At 41.8% G+C, this 15,442-nt stretch overlaps 1 protein-coding gene across 1 annotated transcript; it reads right to left on the bottom strand.

Moving 5' to 3' along the window:
- Window positions 1–3,806: 3,806 nt before the first annotated feature.
- LOC141339225 (GTPase IMAP family member 9-like) lies at window positions 3,807–6,856 on the bottom strand. Its single transcript, XM_073844853.1, has 2 exons — window positions 6,799–6,856; window positions 3,807–6,100 (listed from the first exon to the last, which is right to left on the bottom strand). Exons 1-2 carry the CDS (start codon window positions 6,824–6,826, stop codon window positions 5,148–5,150), a joined length of 981 nt encoding a protein of 326 aa, XP_073700954.1. The 5' UTR covers window positions 6,827–6,856; the 3' UTR covers window positions 3,807–5,147.
- Window positions 6,857–15,442: the final 8,586 nt, after the last annotated feature.

Here is a 15,442-nt window from a genome sequence, read left to right as displayed (position 1 = left end):
TTTGAGTCATTCGTTAATCACATGACAGCCCCATACGCTTAACCTATGCTCCCAGAGCCGAAAACAGAATTGATTAGTTCATCTCTCGAGTCTTCTGGTTTGAGTTGTTCGTTAATCACATGACAGCTCCGTAAGCGTAACCTATGCTCCCAGAGCCAGAAACAGAATTGATTAGTTCATCTCTCAAGTCTTCGGGTTTGAGTCGTTCGTTCATCACGTGACAGCTCCGTAAGCATAACCTATGCTCCCAGAGCCGAAAACAGAATTGATTAGTTCATCTCTCGAGTCTTCTGGTTTGAGTCGTTCGTTAATCACATGACAGCTCCGTAAGCTTAACCTATGCTCCCTGAGCCGGAAACAGAATTGATTAGTTCATCTCTCGAGTCATCGGGTTTGATTCGTTCGTTCATCACATGACAGCTCCGTAAGCTTAACCTATGCTCCCTGAGCCAGAAACAGAATTGATTAGTTCATCTCTCGAGTCTTCGGGTTTGAATCGTTCGTTAATCAGGTGACAGCTCCGTAAGCTTAACCTATGCTGCCTGAGCCGGAAACAGAATTGATTAGTTCATCTCTCGAGTCTTCTGGTTTGAGTCGTTCGTTAATCACATGACAGCTCCGTAAGCTTAACCTATGCTCCCTGAGCCAGAAACAGAATTGATTAGTTCATCTCTCGAGTCTTCTGGTTTGAGTCGTTCGTTCATCAGGTGACAGCTCCGTAAGCTTAACCTATGCTCCCTGAGCCGGAAACAGAATTGATTAGTTCATCTCTCGAGTCATCGGGTTTGATTCGTTCGTTCATCACATGACAGCTACGTAAGCTTAACCTATGCTCCCTGAGCCGAAAACAGAATTGATTAGTTCATCTCTCGAGTCTTCGGGTTTGATTCGTTCGTTCATCACATGACAGCTACGTAAGCTTAACCTATGCTCCCTGAGCCAGAAACAGAATTGATTAGTTCATCTCTCGAGTCTTCGGGTTTGAGTCGTTCGTTCATCACGTGACAGCTCCGTAAGCTTAACCTATGCTCCCAGAGCCGAAAACAGAATTGATTAGTTCATCTCTCAAGTCTTCGGGTTTGAGTCGTTCGTTCATCACGTGACAGCCCCATAAGCTTAACCTATGCTCCCTTAGTCGGAAACAGAATTGATTAGTTCATATCTCGAGTCTTCTGGTTTGAGTCGTTTGTTCATCACATGACAGCTCCGTAAGCTTAACCTATACTGTCTGAGCCGAAAACAGAATTGATTAGTTCATCTCTCGAAGTCTTCTGGTTTGAGTCATTCGTTCATCACGTGACAGCCCCATGCGCTTAACCTATGCTCCCTGAGTCGGAAACAGAATTGATTAGTTCATATCTCAAGTCTTCGGGTTTGAGTCGTTCGTTCATTACGTGATAGCCCCATACGCTTAACCTATGCTGCCTGAGCAGGAAAAAGAATTGATTATTTCATATCTTGAGTCTTCGGCTTTGAGTCCCTCGTTCTTCACGTGACAGCTCCGTAAGCTTAACCTATGCTCCCAGAGCCGAAAACAGAATTGATTAGTTCATCTCTCGAGTCTTCTGGTTTGAGTTGTTCGTTAATCACATGACAGCTCCGTAAGCGTAACCTATGCTCCCAGAGCCAGAAACAGAATTGATTAGTTCATCTCTCAAGTCTTCGGGTTTGAGTCGTTCGTTCATCACGTGACAGCTCCGTAAGCATAACCTATGCTCCCAGAGCCGAAAACAGAATTGATTAGTTCATCTCTCGAGTCTTCTGGTTTGAGTCGTTCGTTAATCACATGACAGCTCCGTAAGCTTAACCTATGCTCCCTGAGCCGGAAACAGAATTGATTAGTTCATCTCTCGAGTCATCGGGTTTGATTCGTTCGTTCATCACATGACAGCTCCGTAAGCTTAACCTATGCTCCCTGAGCCAGAAACAGAATTGATTAGTTCATCTCTCGAGTCTTCGGGTTTGAATCGTTCGTTAATCAGGTGACAGCTCCGTAAGCTTAACCTATGCTGCCTGAGCCGGAAACAGAATTGATTAGTTCATCTCTCGAGTCTTCTGGTTTGAGTCGTTCGTTAATCACATGACAGCTCCGTAAGCTTAACCTATGCTCCCTGAGCCAGAAACAGAATTGATTAGTTCATCTCTCGAGTCTTCTGGTTTGAGTCGTTCGTTCATCAGGTGACAGCTCCGTAAGCTTAACCTATGCTCCCTGAGCCGGAAACAGAATTGATTAGTTCATCTCTCGAGTCATCGGGTTTGATTCGTTCGTTCATCACATGACAGCTACGTAAGCTTAACCTATGCTCCCTGAGCCGAAAACAGAATTGATTAGTTCATCTCTCGAGTCTTCGGGTTTGATTCGTTCGTTCATCACATGACAGCTACGTAAGCTTAACCTATGCTCCCTGAGCCAGAAACAGAATTGATTAGTTCATCTCTCGAGTCTTCGGGTTTGAGTCGTTCGTTCATCACGTGACAGCTCCGTAAGCTTAACCTATGCTCCCAGAGCCGAAAACAGAATTGATTAGTTCATCTCTCAAGTCTTCGGGTTTGAGTCGTTCGTTCATCACGTGACAGCCCCATAAGCTTAACCTATGCTCCCTTAGTCGGAAACAGAATTGATTAGTTCATATCTCGAGTCTTCTGGTTTGAGTCGTTTGTTCATCACATGACAGCTCCGTAAGCTTAACCTATACTGTCTGAGCCGAAAACAGAATTGATTAGTTCATCTCTCGAAGTCTTCTGGTTTGAGTCATTCGTTCATCACGTGACAGCCCCATGCGCTTAACCTATGCTCCCTGAGTCGGAAACAGAATTGATTAGTTCATATCTCAAGTCTTCGGGTTTGAGTCGTTCGTTCATTACGTGATAGCCCCATACGCTTAACCTATGCTGCCTGAGCAGGAAAAAGAATTGATTATTTCATATCTTGAGTCTTCGGCTTTGAGTCCCTCGTTCTTCACGTGACAGCTCCGTAAGCTTAACCTATGCTCCCAGAGCCGAAAACAGAATTGATTAGTTCATCTCTCGAGTCTTCTGGTTTGAGTCATTCGTTCATCATGTGACAGCTCCGTAAGCTTAACCTATGCTCCCTCAGCCGGAAATAGAATTTATTAGTTCATCTCTCGATTCTTCAGTTTGAGTCGTTCGTTCATCACGTGACAGCCCCATACGCTTAGCCTATGCTGTCTGAGCTGGAAACAGAATTGATTAGTTCATCTCTCGAGTCTTCGGGTTTGAGTCGTTCGTTCATCATGTTACAGCCCCATAAGCTTAACCTATGCTGACTGAGCCGGAAACAGAATTGATTAGTTCATCTCTCGAGTCTTCGGGTTTGAATCATTCATTCATCAGGTGACAGCTCCGAAAGCTTAACCTATGCAGTCTGAGCCGGAAATAGAATTGATTATTTCATTTCTCGAGTCTTCGGGTTTGAGTCGTTCGTTCATCATGTGACAGCCCCATACGCTTAACCTATGCTGTCTGAGCCGGAAACAGAATTGATTAGTTCATCTCTCGAGTCTTCGGCTTTGGTTCGTTCATCACGTGACAGCCCCATAAGCTTTTTTTATTTTTATTTTATTGCACATTAAAATATTGCAATAATTAAAATGTAACACATGGCATATGGACAGCATCATACAGTTATGAGAGCTTTACAGAACAACAATATAATACACATATTGAAAGGGGAAAAAAAGACACCTCAAAGATGTTGTACAACTGACTCAACAATTTTAATAGTTTTAAATGCCCTCGAGTTCAATGGTTTGGACACATTCTTAAAAGAGGCAAAAAAAAAATACTTTGAATCAGATGAAAACAATCTACAACTAGGTTTACAATGAATGGTTCTGGCTTTATGAAGGTGAAATTTACCCTGAAGACAAAGCAATAATACAGTATGGACAAGATTACTGTTTTTAGAATGAAAGTCAGACAAAAAAAATATATAGGTTCACAATTTCAATAATGTTTCAGGGTATTCCAACCTGGTAACTGCAGTATTGAAGATTGTGTGGAAGTGTAAAAACTTCATATTGTTGTTACAAAATGTAGTTACATAATTCTTGTTACACATGTGTACTTCCAGAAGTGAAAAAAAAGTGTTGTGATGTGGGTAATTACACCAGTATTAGAGCTGTGGAAACAATGTACCAGTAGCGGCGTTTCCACTGTCGGGCCAAAAGCGGGCGTGCTAGTGCGTGCCAGGGCCAATAGCGTTTCCACTGTCACTTCCGGGGCCTGATTGTGCCTATTCGTTGCTTCCTCAGGGCCAATGGCCCGTTTTTTCGGCCCGACGAAAACCTTGGGCCAAAGCGGGCTAGCTGGGCCTTGAGGCGTGGTCAAAGTGAATGGCGGAGTTCATGCAACGTTCTGGTAAGCGTACAGTCAGGTAAAAGTGTGTCTGCGGTAAGATGCGCATTTCGCTGTATTACGTTGTGCTAAGAACTAAAAAACTTAAAATGGAGAATCGTCAGTACTGGTCTGTGTAAGATATCAGGGCTCTTCTAAGTATTTGGGCTGAGCACTGTTGCACAGCACTTCTTGCATCAGAACAGACATCGCCAACATTACAAAGCGTTTCTGCATTCGCTGCATCCACGTCGCTGTCTTGTTCTTTTTTGCCTTGCAGCTAACATAAGCTTTCGGCGTAAACGCTGCTGAACCTCTGTCTTCGCATCTGGGTTTCGCTGCCTCATCTTCCACCAAGAAAACACTGAAAGGAGCAAACAAACAGCCGCTTCGGCTCTCTCCATTTTGTTCGTTCGATGATCACACTATGTTGGCCTGCCTGACTTACTTTCAATCTCCCCGCTGAAAGGGGAAGTGTTTTGTGACGTTTGATCCAAGGAGGTGTGTAAAGTGCGGGCTTTAGGTTTGCGCAGCGAGGCTACTGCCTCAACAGTGGAAACGCAGCTTACTTTTGTCCTTGGTGCTTGAGACTCGAGGCCATTGGCCCCGCCCAGCACACTCTTAGCACTGGCTCGCACTGGCCCGCCAGTGGAAAAGCGGCTAATGTGTACATACACTGTGATTACATTCTACGTACACATCTAGTTACCATTTAAGTTCACAAGTTTTAGGGACACTTACTATAAAGTGGGACCAAATACTGTCCTAAAGAGAGTAGGGGCTAAATAAATTTATATTCTGATAGGTATGTCTGAGCAGCTTTGTTTATTGTGCCACATATTGCCTGATCTCACTGCATTTACCATTTGACCTTTTTTACCTGAACCATCTTCCTGAACTGTCTCTGCTGTTACAAAATTATCTTCATTTACCCACAACCTTTGCAAAACAATTTCTACACACTCCGGGACTCCTAGCAGAGCGCCCAGCAAAACCTTGATTGCTACTCCTGTAAATTTTGACTGCACTTTTTTCTCTGCTTTCTCTCTGATCAGCTTCTCTGACCATCTACCATCTGATGCTGCAATAATCTCCTGTAATTTTTTGGCTTCCTGCAGCAGTTTATTGTTGTAACACCCTCCTCCATTCTCTTTCAGCATCTCATCTATAGTTTTCATCAGTTTCTGTATCTGAACTTTGTTGTTCCTGTATTCATCCTCCTGCTGATTCCAGTACTTATTATCAATGACATGACAGCGACCTCCACACTTGTCCACCAGCTTCTGTAACTCTGAGTTTTCACTAACAAACTCTTCAATGGTCTGACCTTCATCAAGATCATCACCGTGAGTGAAGAGAACAACTGCTCGTTTCAGAGCATCTTCCCCAAATGTTTTTGCGATTTTCCTCACAGTTTCATCTTCTTGACGTGTATATGTTTCAACTTTCAGAAGAATTAGGAAGACATGTGGACCTTGAGCACATTTAATCATCAATCTCACTATTTCTAAATTCAGCTCCTGCTCAGAGCGAAGAGTACGAGTGTCAAAAAATCCAGGTGTGTCAATATATTTGATGGTTCTGCCGTTGACTGTTGCAGTTCCAGTTCGACATGTTTGAGTCACTGAGACTGATGAACGCTTTGTATGGAATGCAGCTGGATTACATAGTATAGCATTTCCTGTATGACTTTTTCCATCCCCTGTTTTGCCAATAGAAACAATATGTAGCTCCTTCGCACACTCTATTGAAAAATGAGACATAAAATATGATGACTTCACTGTAGCTGTTTGCTACACATCACATGCACTCAATCATCACTCTTCCCAATAAATATCTAAGGACCAGATTTACTAACAAGCTAATGCCATAATTTGGTATTAAAAGACAACTGTTGGGATTTAATAAAGGCACCCAGTGAAATATTAGCAATTACAAGGAACAAACTCAGTTATTTTTGTAGCTGACCTTATTGCAAACGCATTTGTAGCAGTTCTCCTTTCATACGGAAAACTTATGTCAAGAGAGCATTTTTAATACTCAACTCTCATTGGCTCTTTTATTTCTAAACAGGGTTAATGTGCCCTTTTTAGTATATCTGGCCCTCCTAACTTACTTGTGGTCCTTGATTTGATATATATTTATCTACTTATTATTTTATATTAAGTATTGAAAAAATTGGTCACTTATTGTCATTTTTGTGTTAGTATATGAAATCAGTATGAATTATACATGAAACGTGTTTTTAGAAAGAAATATTTCACAATTCATTTGTCATTTTTACCTCAAATGAGTATTTTTGTTTTGTGTTTCTGTTTAATTTAACAACATTTATAACAGTTGTTATTATTATTGCCAATTATTGTTATTGATATGTGCATTCAAAACAACATTTGCTTCACTACAACAATAATACGTTTGTTTATATATTTTTCCCCCTACCTTTACCGTTACTTGTAATGGTCAGCATTTCAATCTGCTCTAGTTGGGAGTGATTCTGTAATGACAAACATGACACAGACAGGTTATTATTATTATTATTTTGTTTCTGTTAACCTCATTTTTCCCCAACAACAATGTTTTTTCTTCACTTTTTTTCACCCTCTCTCTGACCCTTAAATGGGACATGATATTCCATCTTTATAAAAAAAAAAGCTTTCATGTGCTTTTTGCTGTTTCTGTACGTTACAATGCCTGTTTCACAGCATGACAAATTCATAAAACATGGAATCTTCCATGTCAGATAAGGAACATAATTTTTCTCGAAATGTTTAAAATGAAAGATTTTGATGTTTGATGTCAGACTGTATACTGTCATTCTCATGAGGACACCTTGTCTAATAAAACAAAAATGTACAATGATAAATCTAGTGTATAAAAAAATTTTGTCTATTAACACCTTTCAAAACACATAGACCCTATAATGATTAGATTTGTAAACAATGCCCCACATGTAAACTGTGTAAGATGTTTACAAATCAAAAAGTTAATATTTTATTACAAACCTTTTTTAACCTAAGAAAACTTAAAAAACTTTTGTCATTCCACTACAACGAATTCAAATATGTTCATTAGTTTTTATTATAGGGCCTTTTTGCCCATCTACTGAGTTTTGAATGTAGCAAGTGTAAAATGTATTAGTTTAAAGATATTATCTGTCATAGTAATACGCCTGTGTATTAGTTGTTAATATTTTCTTGTAATGCTCAGTAAATTAAAAAAAAACATCTTACCTTGAATGAATGAAATTATGAATTGAGAAGTTACTTGATGATTTAAAAAAAAGGTGAAAAAAAATCTAGTTGAAAAGGTATTTTTGGAAGTACAAAATATTCCTAACTTTTCTTAAGAATAAGATAAAAGGCATAGGTGTTCTCTGGTTGTATGGCTGGTTTTAGTTATCTCACCCTGTCTTTAAGATGACTGCAATTAAAGTAAGCGTGCATACTTTAAAACCTGTTTACAACATCATCGACTGTCTTGATGCAAGTCTCTCATGGGCGTTCCCACTGCTGACACTCTGTCACATCTGGACATATCTTTAGAAAAATGTGACCACAGATGATAAATATTGATGTGAAAATTAAGATATAATTTTAAATGGACTAGGAATTAGTCCTTGTTTGGTAAAAACAAGGCTATGTAAATAGACATAGCAACTCTTCAAATGACATTTTCTGTTACATTCTGCTAAACATAAAATATAACTTTATACAATACATTATTTAGAATCAAACAAACAATATGATACTTGTTCGTTTTTTAAAAGTAACATAGTCGTGAGTCACCAAAAGTATGGCAAAGTGAAAGGGAAAAGAGAAGATAAATGATTGCACAACAACCTAGTACCCAACTAACAAAATTACGTGACTATGTGATTACAACATAATCTGGTGACCAAAGTTTTGTCGTGGTGTGGCAACTGAAAAAGTATTCTTGTTTGAGATGTGCTTCACCTGAAATGTACACCGTAAAAAATTATATGATGAAAAAGCCATGACAACTTATGTTTTAAAGTTATTTTAACTCACAAATATAATTTAAGCAATTTCAATTTTGATTTTAAGTTATACTAGATTCAACTTTCAAATTTTTAAAGTCGGTTTAATTTTACTGAAATTCACAGGAGCGCAATTTAATTGTTAACTTAAGCTTATGAGGCTGTCACGTGAGGAACGAACGACTCAAACCTGAAGACTCGAGAGATGAACTAAACAATTCTGTTTCCGGCTCAGACAGCATAGGTTAAGCTTACGGAGCTGTCATGTGATTAACGAACGACTCAAACCAGAAGACTCGAGAGATGAACTAATCAATTCTGTTTCTGGCTCAGGGAGCATAGGTTAAGCTTACGGAGCTGTCATGTGATTAACGAACGACTCAAACCAGAAGACTCGAGAGATGAACTAATCAATTCTGTTTCCGGCTCAGGCAGCATAGGTTAAGCTTACGGAGCTGTCACCTGATTAACGAACGATTCAAACCAGAAGACTCGAGAGATGAACTAATCAATTCTGTTTCTGGCTCAGGGAGCATAGGTTAAGCTTACGGAGCTGTCATGTGATGAACGAACGAATCAAACCCGATGACTCGAGAGATGAACTAATCAATTCTGTTTCCGGCTCAGGGAGCATAGGTTAAGCTTACGGAGCTGTCATGTGATTAACGAACGACTCAAACCAGAAGACTCGAGAGATGAACTAATCAATTCTGTTTTCGGCTCTGGGAGCATAGGTTAAGCTTACGAAGCTGTCATGTGATGAACGAACGAATCAAACCCGATGACTCGAGAGATGAACTAATCAATTCTGTTTCCGGCTCAGGCAGCATAGGTTAAGCTTACGGAGCTGTCACCTGATTAACGAACGATTCAAACCAGAAGACTCGAGAGATGAACTAATCAATTCTGTTTCTGGCTCAGGGAGCATAGGTTAAGCTTACGGAGCTGTCATGTGATGAACGAACGAATCAAACCCGATGACTCGAGAGATGAACTAATCAATTCTGTTTCCGGCTCAGGGAGCATAGGTTAAGCTTACGGAGCTGTCATGTGATTAACGAACGACTCAAACCAGAAGACTCGAGAGATGAACTAATCAATTCTGTTTTCGGCTCTGGGAGCATAGGTTAAGCTTACGGAGCTGTCATGTGATTAACGAACGAATCAAACCCGATGACTCGAGAGATGAACTAATCAATTCTGTTTCCGGCTCAGGCAGCATAGGTTAAGCTTACGAAGCTGTCATGTGATGAACGAACGAATCAAACCCGATGACTCGAGAGATGAACTAATCAATTCTGTTTCTGGCTCAGGGAGCATAGGTTAAGCTTACGAAGCTGTCATGTGATGAACGAACGAATCAAACCCGATGACTCGAGAGATGAACTAATCAATTCTGTTTCCGGCTCAGGCAGCATAGGTTAAGCTTACGGAGCTGTCACCTGATTAACGAACGATTCAAACCAGAAGACTTGAGAGATGAACTAATCAATTCTGTTTCTGGCTCAGGGAGCATAGGTTAAGCTTACGGAGCTGTCATGTGATGAACGAACGAATCAAACCCGATGACTCGAGAGATGAACTAATCAATTCTGTTTCCGGCTCAGGGAGCATAGGTTAAGCTTACGGAGCTGTCATGTGATTAACGAACGACTCAAACCAGAAGACTCGAGAGATGAACTAATCAATTCTGTTTTCGGCTCTGGGAGCATAGGTTATGCTTACGGAGCTGTCACGTGATGAACGAACGACTCAAACCCGAAGACTTGAGAGATGAACTAATCAATTCTGTTTCTGGCTCTGGGAGCATAGGTTAAGCTTACGGAGCTGTCATGTGATTAACGAACAACTCAAACCAGAAGACTCGAGAGATGAACTAATCAATTCTGTTTTCGGCTCTGGGAGCATAGGTTAAGCGTATGGGGCTGTCATGTGATTAACGAATGACTCAAACCAGAAGACTCGAGAGATGAACTAATCAATTCTGTTTCCGGCTCAGGGAGCATAGGTTAAGCTTACGGAGCTGTCATGTGATTAACGAACGACTCAAACCAGAAGACTCGAGAGATGAACTAATCAATTCTGTTTTCGGCTCTGGGAGCATAGGTTATGCTTACGGAGCTGTCACGTGATGAACGAACGACTCAAACCCGAAGACTTGAGAGATGAACTAATCAATTCTGTTTCTGGCTCTGGGAGCATAGGTTAAGCTTACGGAGCTGTCATGTGATTAACGAACAACTCAAACCAGAAGACTCGAGAGATGAACTAATCAATTCTGTTTTCGGCTCTGGGAGCATAGGTTAAGCGTATGGGGCTGTCATGTGATTAACGAATGACTCAAACCTGAAGACTCGAGAGATGAACTAATCAATTCTGTTTCCGGCTCAGGGAGCATAGGTTAAGCTTACGGAGCTGTCATGTGATTAACGAACGACTCAAACCAGAAGACTCGAGAGATGAACTAATCAATTCTGTTTTCGGCTCTGGGAGCATAGGTTATGCTTACGGAGCTGTCACGTGATGAACGAACGACTCAAACCCGAAGACTTGAGAGATGAACTAATCAATTCTGTTTCTGGCTCTGGGAGCATAGGTTAAGCTTACGGAGCTGTCATGTGATTAACGAACGACTCAAACCAGAAGACTCGAGAGATGAACTAATCAATTCTGTTTTCGGCTCTGGGAGCATAGGTTATGCTTACGGAGCTGTCACGTGATGAACGAACGACTCAAACCCGAAGACTTGAGAGATGAACTAATCAATTCTGTTTCTGGCTCTGGGAGCATAGGTTATGCTTACGGAGCTGTCACGTGATGAACGAACGACTCAAACCAGAAGACTCGAGAGATGAACTAATCAATTCTGTTTCCGGCTCAGGAAGCATAGGTTAAGCTTACGGAGCTGTCATGTGATTAACGAACAACTCAAACCAGAAGACTCGAGAGATGAACTAATCAATTCTGTTTTCGGCTCAGGGAGCATAGGTTAAGCTTACGGAGCTGTCATGTGATTAACGAATGACTCAAACCAGAAGACTCGAGAGATGAACTAATCAATTCTGTTTTCGGCTCAGGGAGCATAGGTTAAGCGTATGGGGCTGTCATGTGATTAACGAATGACTCAAACCAGAAGACTCGAGAGATGAACTAATCAATTCTGTTTTCGGATCTGGGAGCATAGGTTATGCTTACGGAGCTGTCACGTGATGAACGAACGACTCAAACCCGAAGACTCGAGAGATGAACTAATCAATTCTGTTTCCGGCTCAGGGAGCATAGGTTAAGCTTACGGAGCTGTCATGTGATGAACGAACGACTCAAACCTGAAGACTCGAGAGATGAACTAATCAATTCTGTTTCCGGCTCAGGGAGCATAGGTTAAGCTTACGGAGCTGTCATGTGATTAACGAATGACTCAAACCAGAAGACTCGAGAGATGAACTAATCAATTCTGTTTTCGGCTCAGGGAGCATAGGTTAAGCTTACGGAGCTGTCATGTGATGAACGAACGACTCAAACCCGAAGACTCGAGAGATGAACTAATAAATTCTGTTTCCGGCTCAGGGAGCATAGGTTAAGCTTACGGAGCTGTCATGTGATGAACGAACGACTCAAACCCGAAGACTCGAGAGATGAACTAATCAATTCTGTTTTCGGCTCTGGGAGCATAGGTTAAGCTTACGGAGCTGTCATGTGATTAACGAATGACTCAAACCTGAAGACTCGAGAGATGAACTAATCAATTCTGTTTTCGGCTCAGACAGCATAGGTTAAGCTTACGGAGCTGTCACCTGATTAACGAACGACTCAAACCAGAAGACTCGAGAGGTGAATTAATCAATTCTGTTTCCGGCTCAGGGAGCATAGGTTAAGCTTACGGAGCTGTCATGTGATGAACGAATGACTCAAACCCGAAGACTCGAGAGATGAACTAATCAATTCTGTTTCCGGCTCAGGGAGCATAGGTTAAGCTTACGGAGCTGTCATGTGATTAACGAACAACTCAAACCAGAAGACTCGAGAGATGAACTAATCAATTCTGTTTCCGGCTCAGGGAGCATAGGTTAAGCTTACGGAGCTGTCATGTGATGAACGAACGACTCAAACCCGAAGACTCGAGAGATGAACTAATCAATTCTGTTTCCGGCTCAGGGAGCATAGGTTAAGCTTACGGAGCTGTCATGTGATTAACGAATGACTCAAACCAGAAGACTCGAGAGATGAACTAATCAATTCTGTTTCCGGCTCAGGGAGCATAGGTTAAGCTTACGGAGCTGTCATGTGATGAACGAACGACTCAAACCTGAAGACTCGAGAGATGAACTAATCAATTCTGTTTCCGGCTCAGGGAGCATAGGTTAAGCTTACGGAGCTGTCATGTGATGAACAAACGACTCAAACCTGAAGACTCGAGAGATGAACTAATCAATTCTGTTTCCGGCTCAGGGAGCATAGGTTAAGCTTACGGAGCTGTCATGTGATTAACGAATGACTCAAACCAGAAGACTCGAGAGATGAACTAATCAATTCTGTTTTCGGCTCTGGGAGCATAGGTTAAGCTTACGGAGCTGTCATGTGATTAACGAACAACTCAAACCAGAAGACTCGAGAGATGAACTAATCAATTCTGTTTCCGGCTCAGGGAGCATAGGTTAAGCTTACGGAGCTGTCATGTGATGAACGAACGACTCAAACCCGAAGACTCGAGAGATGAACTAATGAATTCTGTTTCCGGCTCAGGGAGCATAGGTTAAGCTTACGGAGCTGTCATGTGATTAACGAATGACTCAAACCAGAAGACTCGAGAGATGAACTAATCAATTCTGTTTCCGGCTCAGGGAGCATAGGTTAAGCTTACGGAGCTGTCATGTGATGAACGAACGACTCAAACCTGAAGACTCGAGAGATGAACTAATCAATTCTGTTTCCGGCTCAGGGAGCATAGGTTAAGCTTACGGAGCTGTCATGTGATTAACGAATGACTCAAACCAGAAGACTCGAGAGATGAACTAATCAATTCTGTTTTCGGCTCAGGGAGCATAGGTTAAGCTTACGGAGCTGTCATGTGATGAACGAACGACTCAAACCCGAAGACTCGAGAGATGAACTAATCAATTCTGTTTCCGGCTCAGGGAGCATAGGTTAAGCTTACGGAGCTGTCATGTGATTAATGAACGACTCAAACCAGAAGACTCGAGAGATGAACTAATCAATTCTGTTTTCGGCTCTGGGAGCATAGGTTAAGCTTACGGAGCTGTCATGTGATGAACGAACGACTCAAACCCGAAGACTCGAGAGATGAACTAATCAATTCTGTTTTCGGTTCTGGGAGCATAGGTTAAGCTTACGGAGCTGTCATGTGATTAACGAATGACTCAAACCAGAAGACTCGAGAGATGAACTAATCAATTCTGTTTTCGGCTCAGACAGCATAGGTTAAGCTTACGGAGCTGTCACCTGATTAACGAACGACTCAAACCAGAAGACTCGAGAGATGAACTAATCAATTCTGTTTCCAGCTCAGGGAGCATAGGTTAAGCTTACGGAGCTGTCATGTGATTAACGAACGACTCAAACCAGAAGACTCGAGAGATGAACTAATAAATTCTGTTTCCGGCTCAGGGAGCATAGGTTAAGCTTACGGAGCTGTCATGTGATGAACGAACGACTCAAACCCGAAGACTCGAGAGATGAACTAATCAATTCTGTTTTCGGCTCTGGGAGCATAGGTTAAGCTTACGGAGCTGTCATGTGATTAACGAATGACTCAAACCAGAAGACTCGAGAGATGAACTAATCAATTCTGTTTTCGGCTCAGACAGCATAGGTTAAGCTTACGGAGCTGTCACCTGATTAACGAACGACTCAAACCAGAAGACTCGAGAGATGAACTAATCAATTCTGTTTCCAGCTCAGGGAGCATAGGTTAAGCTTACGGAGCTGTCATGTGATTAACGAACGACTCATACCAGAAGACTCGAGAGATGAATTAATCAATTCTGTTTCCGGCTCAGGGAGCATAGGTTAAGCTTACGGAGCTGTCATGTGATGAACGAATGACTCAAACCCGAAGACTCGAGAGATGAACTAATCAATTCTGTTTCCGGCTCAGGGAGCATAGGTTAAGCTTACGGAGCTGTCATGTGATTAACGAACAACTCAAACCAGAAGACTCGAGAGATGAACTAATCAATTCTGTTTCCGGCTCAGGGAGCATAGGTTAAGCTTACGGAGCTGTCATGTGATGAACGAACGACTCAAACCCGAAGACTCGAGAGATGAACTAATCAATTCTGTTTCCGGCTCAGGGAGCATAGGTTAAGCTTACGGAGCTGTCATGTCATTAACGAATGACTCAAACCAGAAGACTCGAGAGATGAACTAATCAATTCTGTTTCCGGCTCAGGGAGCATAGGTTAAGCTTACGGAGCTGTCATGTGATGAACGAACGACTCAAACCTGAAGACTCGAGAGATGAACTAATCAATTCTGTTTCCGGCTCAGGGAGCATAGGTTAAGCTTACGGAGCTGTCATGTGATGAACAAACGACTCAAACCTGAAGACTCGAGAGATGAACTAATCAATTCTGTTTCCGGCTCAGGGAGCATAGGTTAAGCTTACGGAGCTGTCATGTGATTAACGAATGACTCAAACCAGAAGACTCGAGAGATGAACTAATCAATTCTGTTTTCGGCTCTGGGAGCATAGGTTAAGCTTACGGAGCTGTCATGTGATTAACGAACAACTCAAACCAGAAGACTCGAGAGATGAACTAATCAATTCTGTTTCCGGCTCAGGGAGCATAGGTTAAGCTAACGGAGCTGTCATGTGATGAACGAACGACTCAAACCCGAAGACTCGAGAGATGAACTAATGAATTCTGTTTCCGGCTCAGGGAGCATAGGTTAAGTTTACGGAGCTGTCATGTGATTAACGAATGACTCAAACCAGAAGACTCGAGAGATTAACTAATCAATTCTGTTTCCGGCTCAGGGAGCATAGGTTAAGCTTACGGAGCTGTCATGTGATGAACGAACGACTCAAACCTGAAGACTCGAGAGATGAACTAATCAATTCTGTTT

This window comes from Garra rufa, chromosome 7, assembly GCF_049309525.1.
Source record: "Garra rufa chromosome 7, GarRuf1.0, whole genome shotgun sequence".
Classification (NCBI taxonomy): Eukaryota; Metazoa; Chordata; class Actinopteri; order Cypriniformes; family Cyprinidae; genus Garra; species Garra rufa.
The sequence above is the reverse complement of the archived record's forward strand: the minus strand, read 5'-3'. Positions and strand labels throughout refer to the sequence as shown.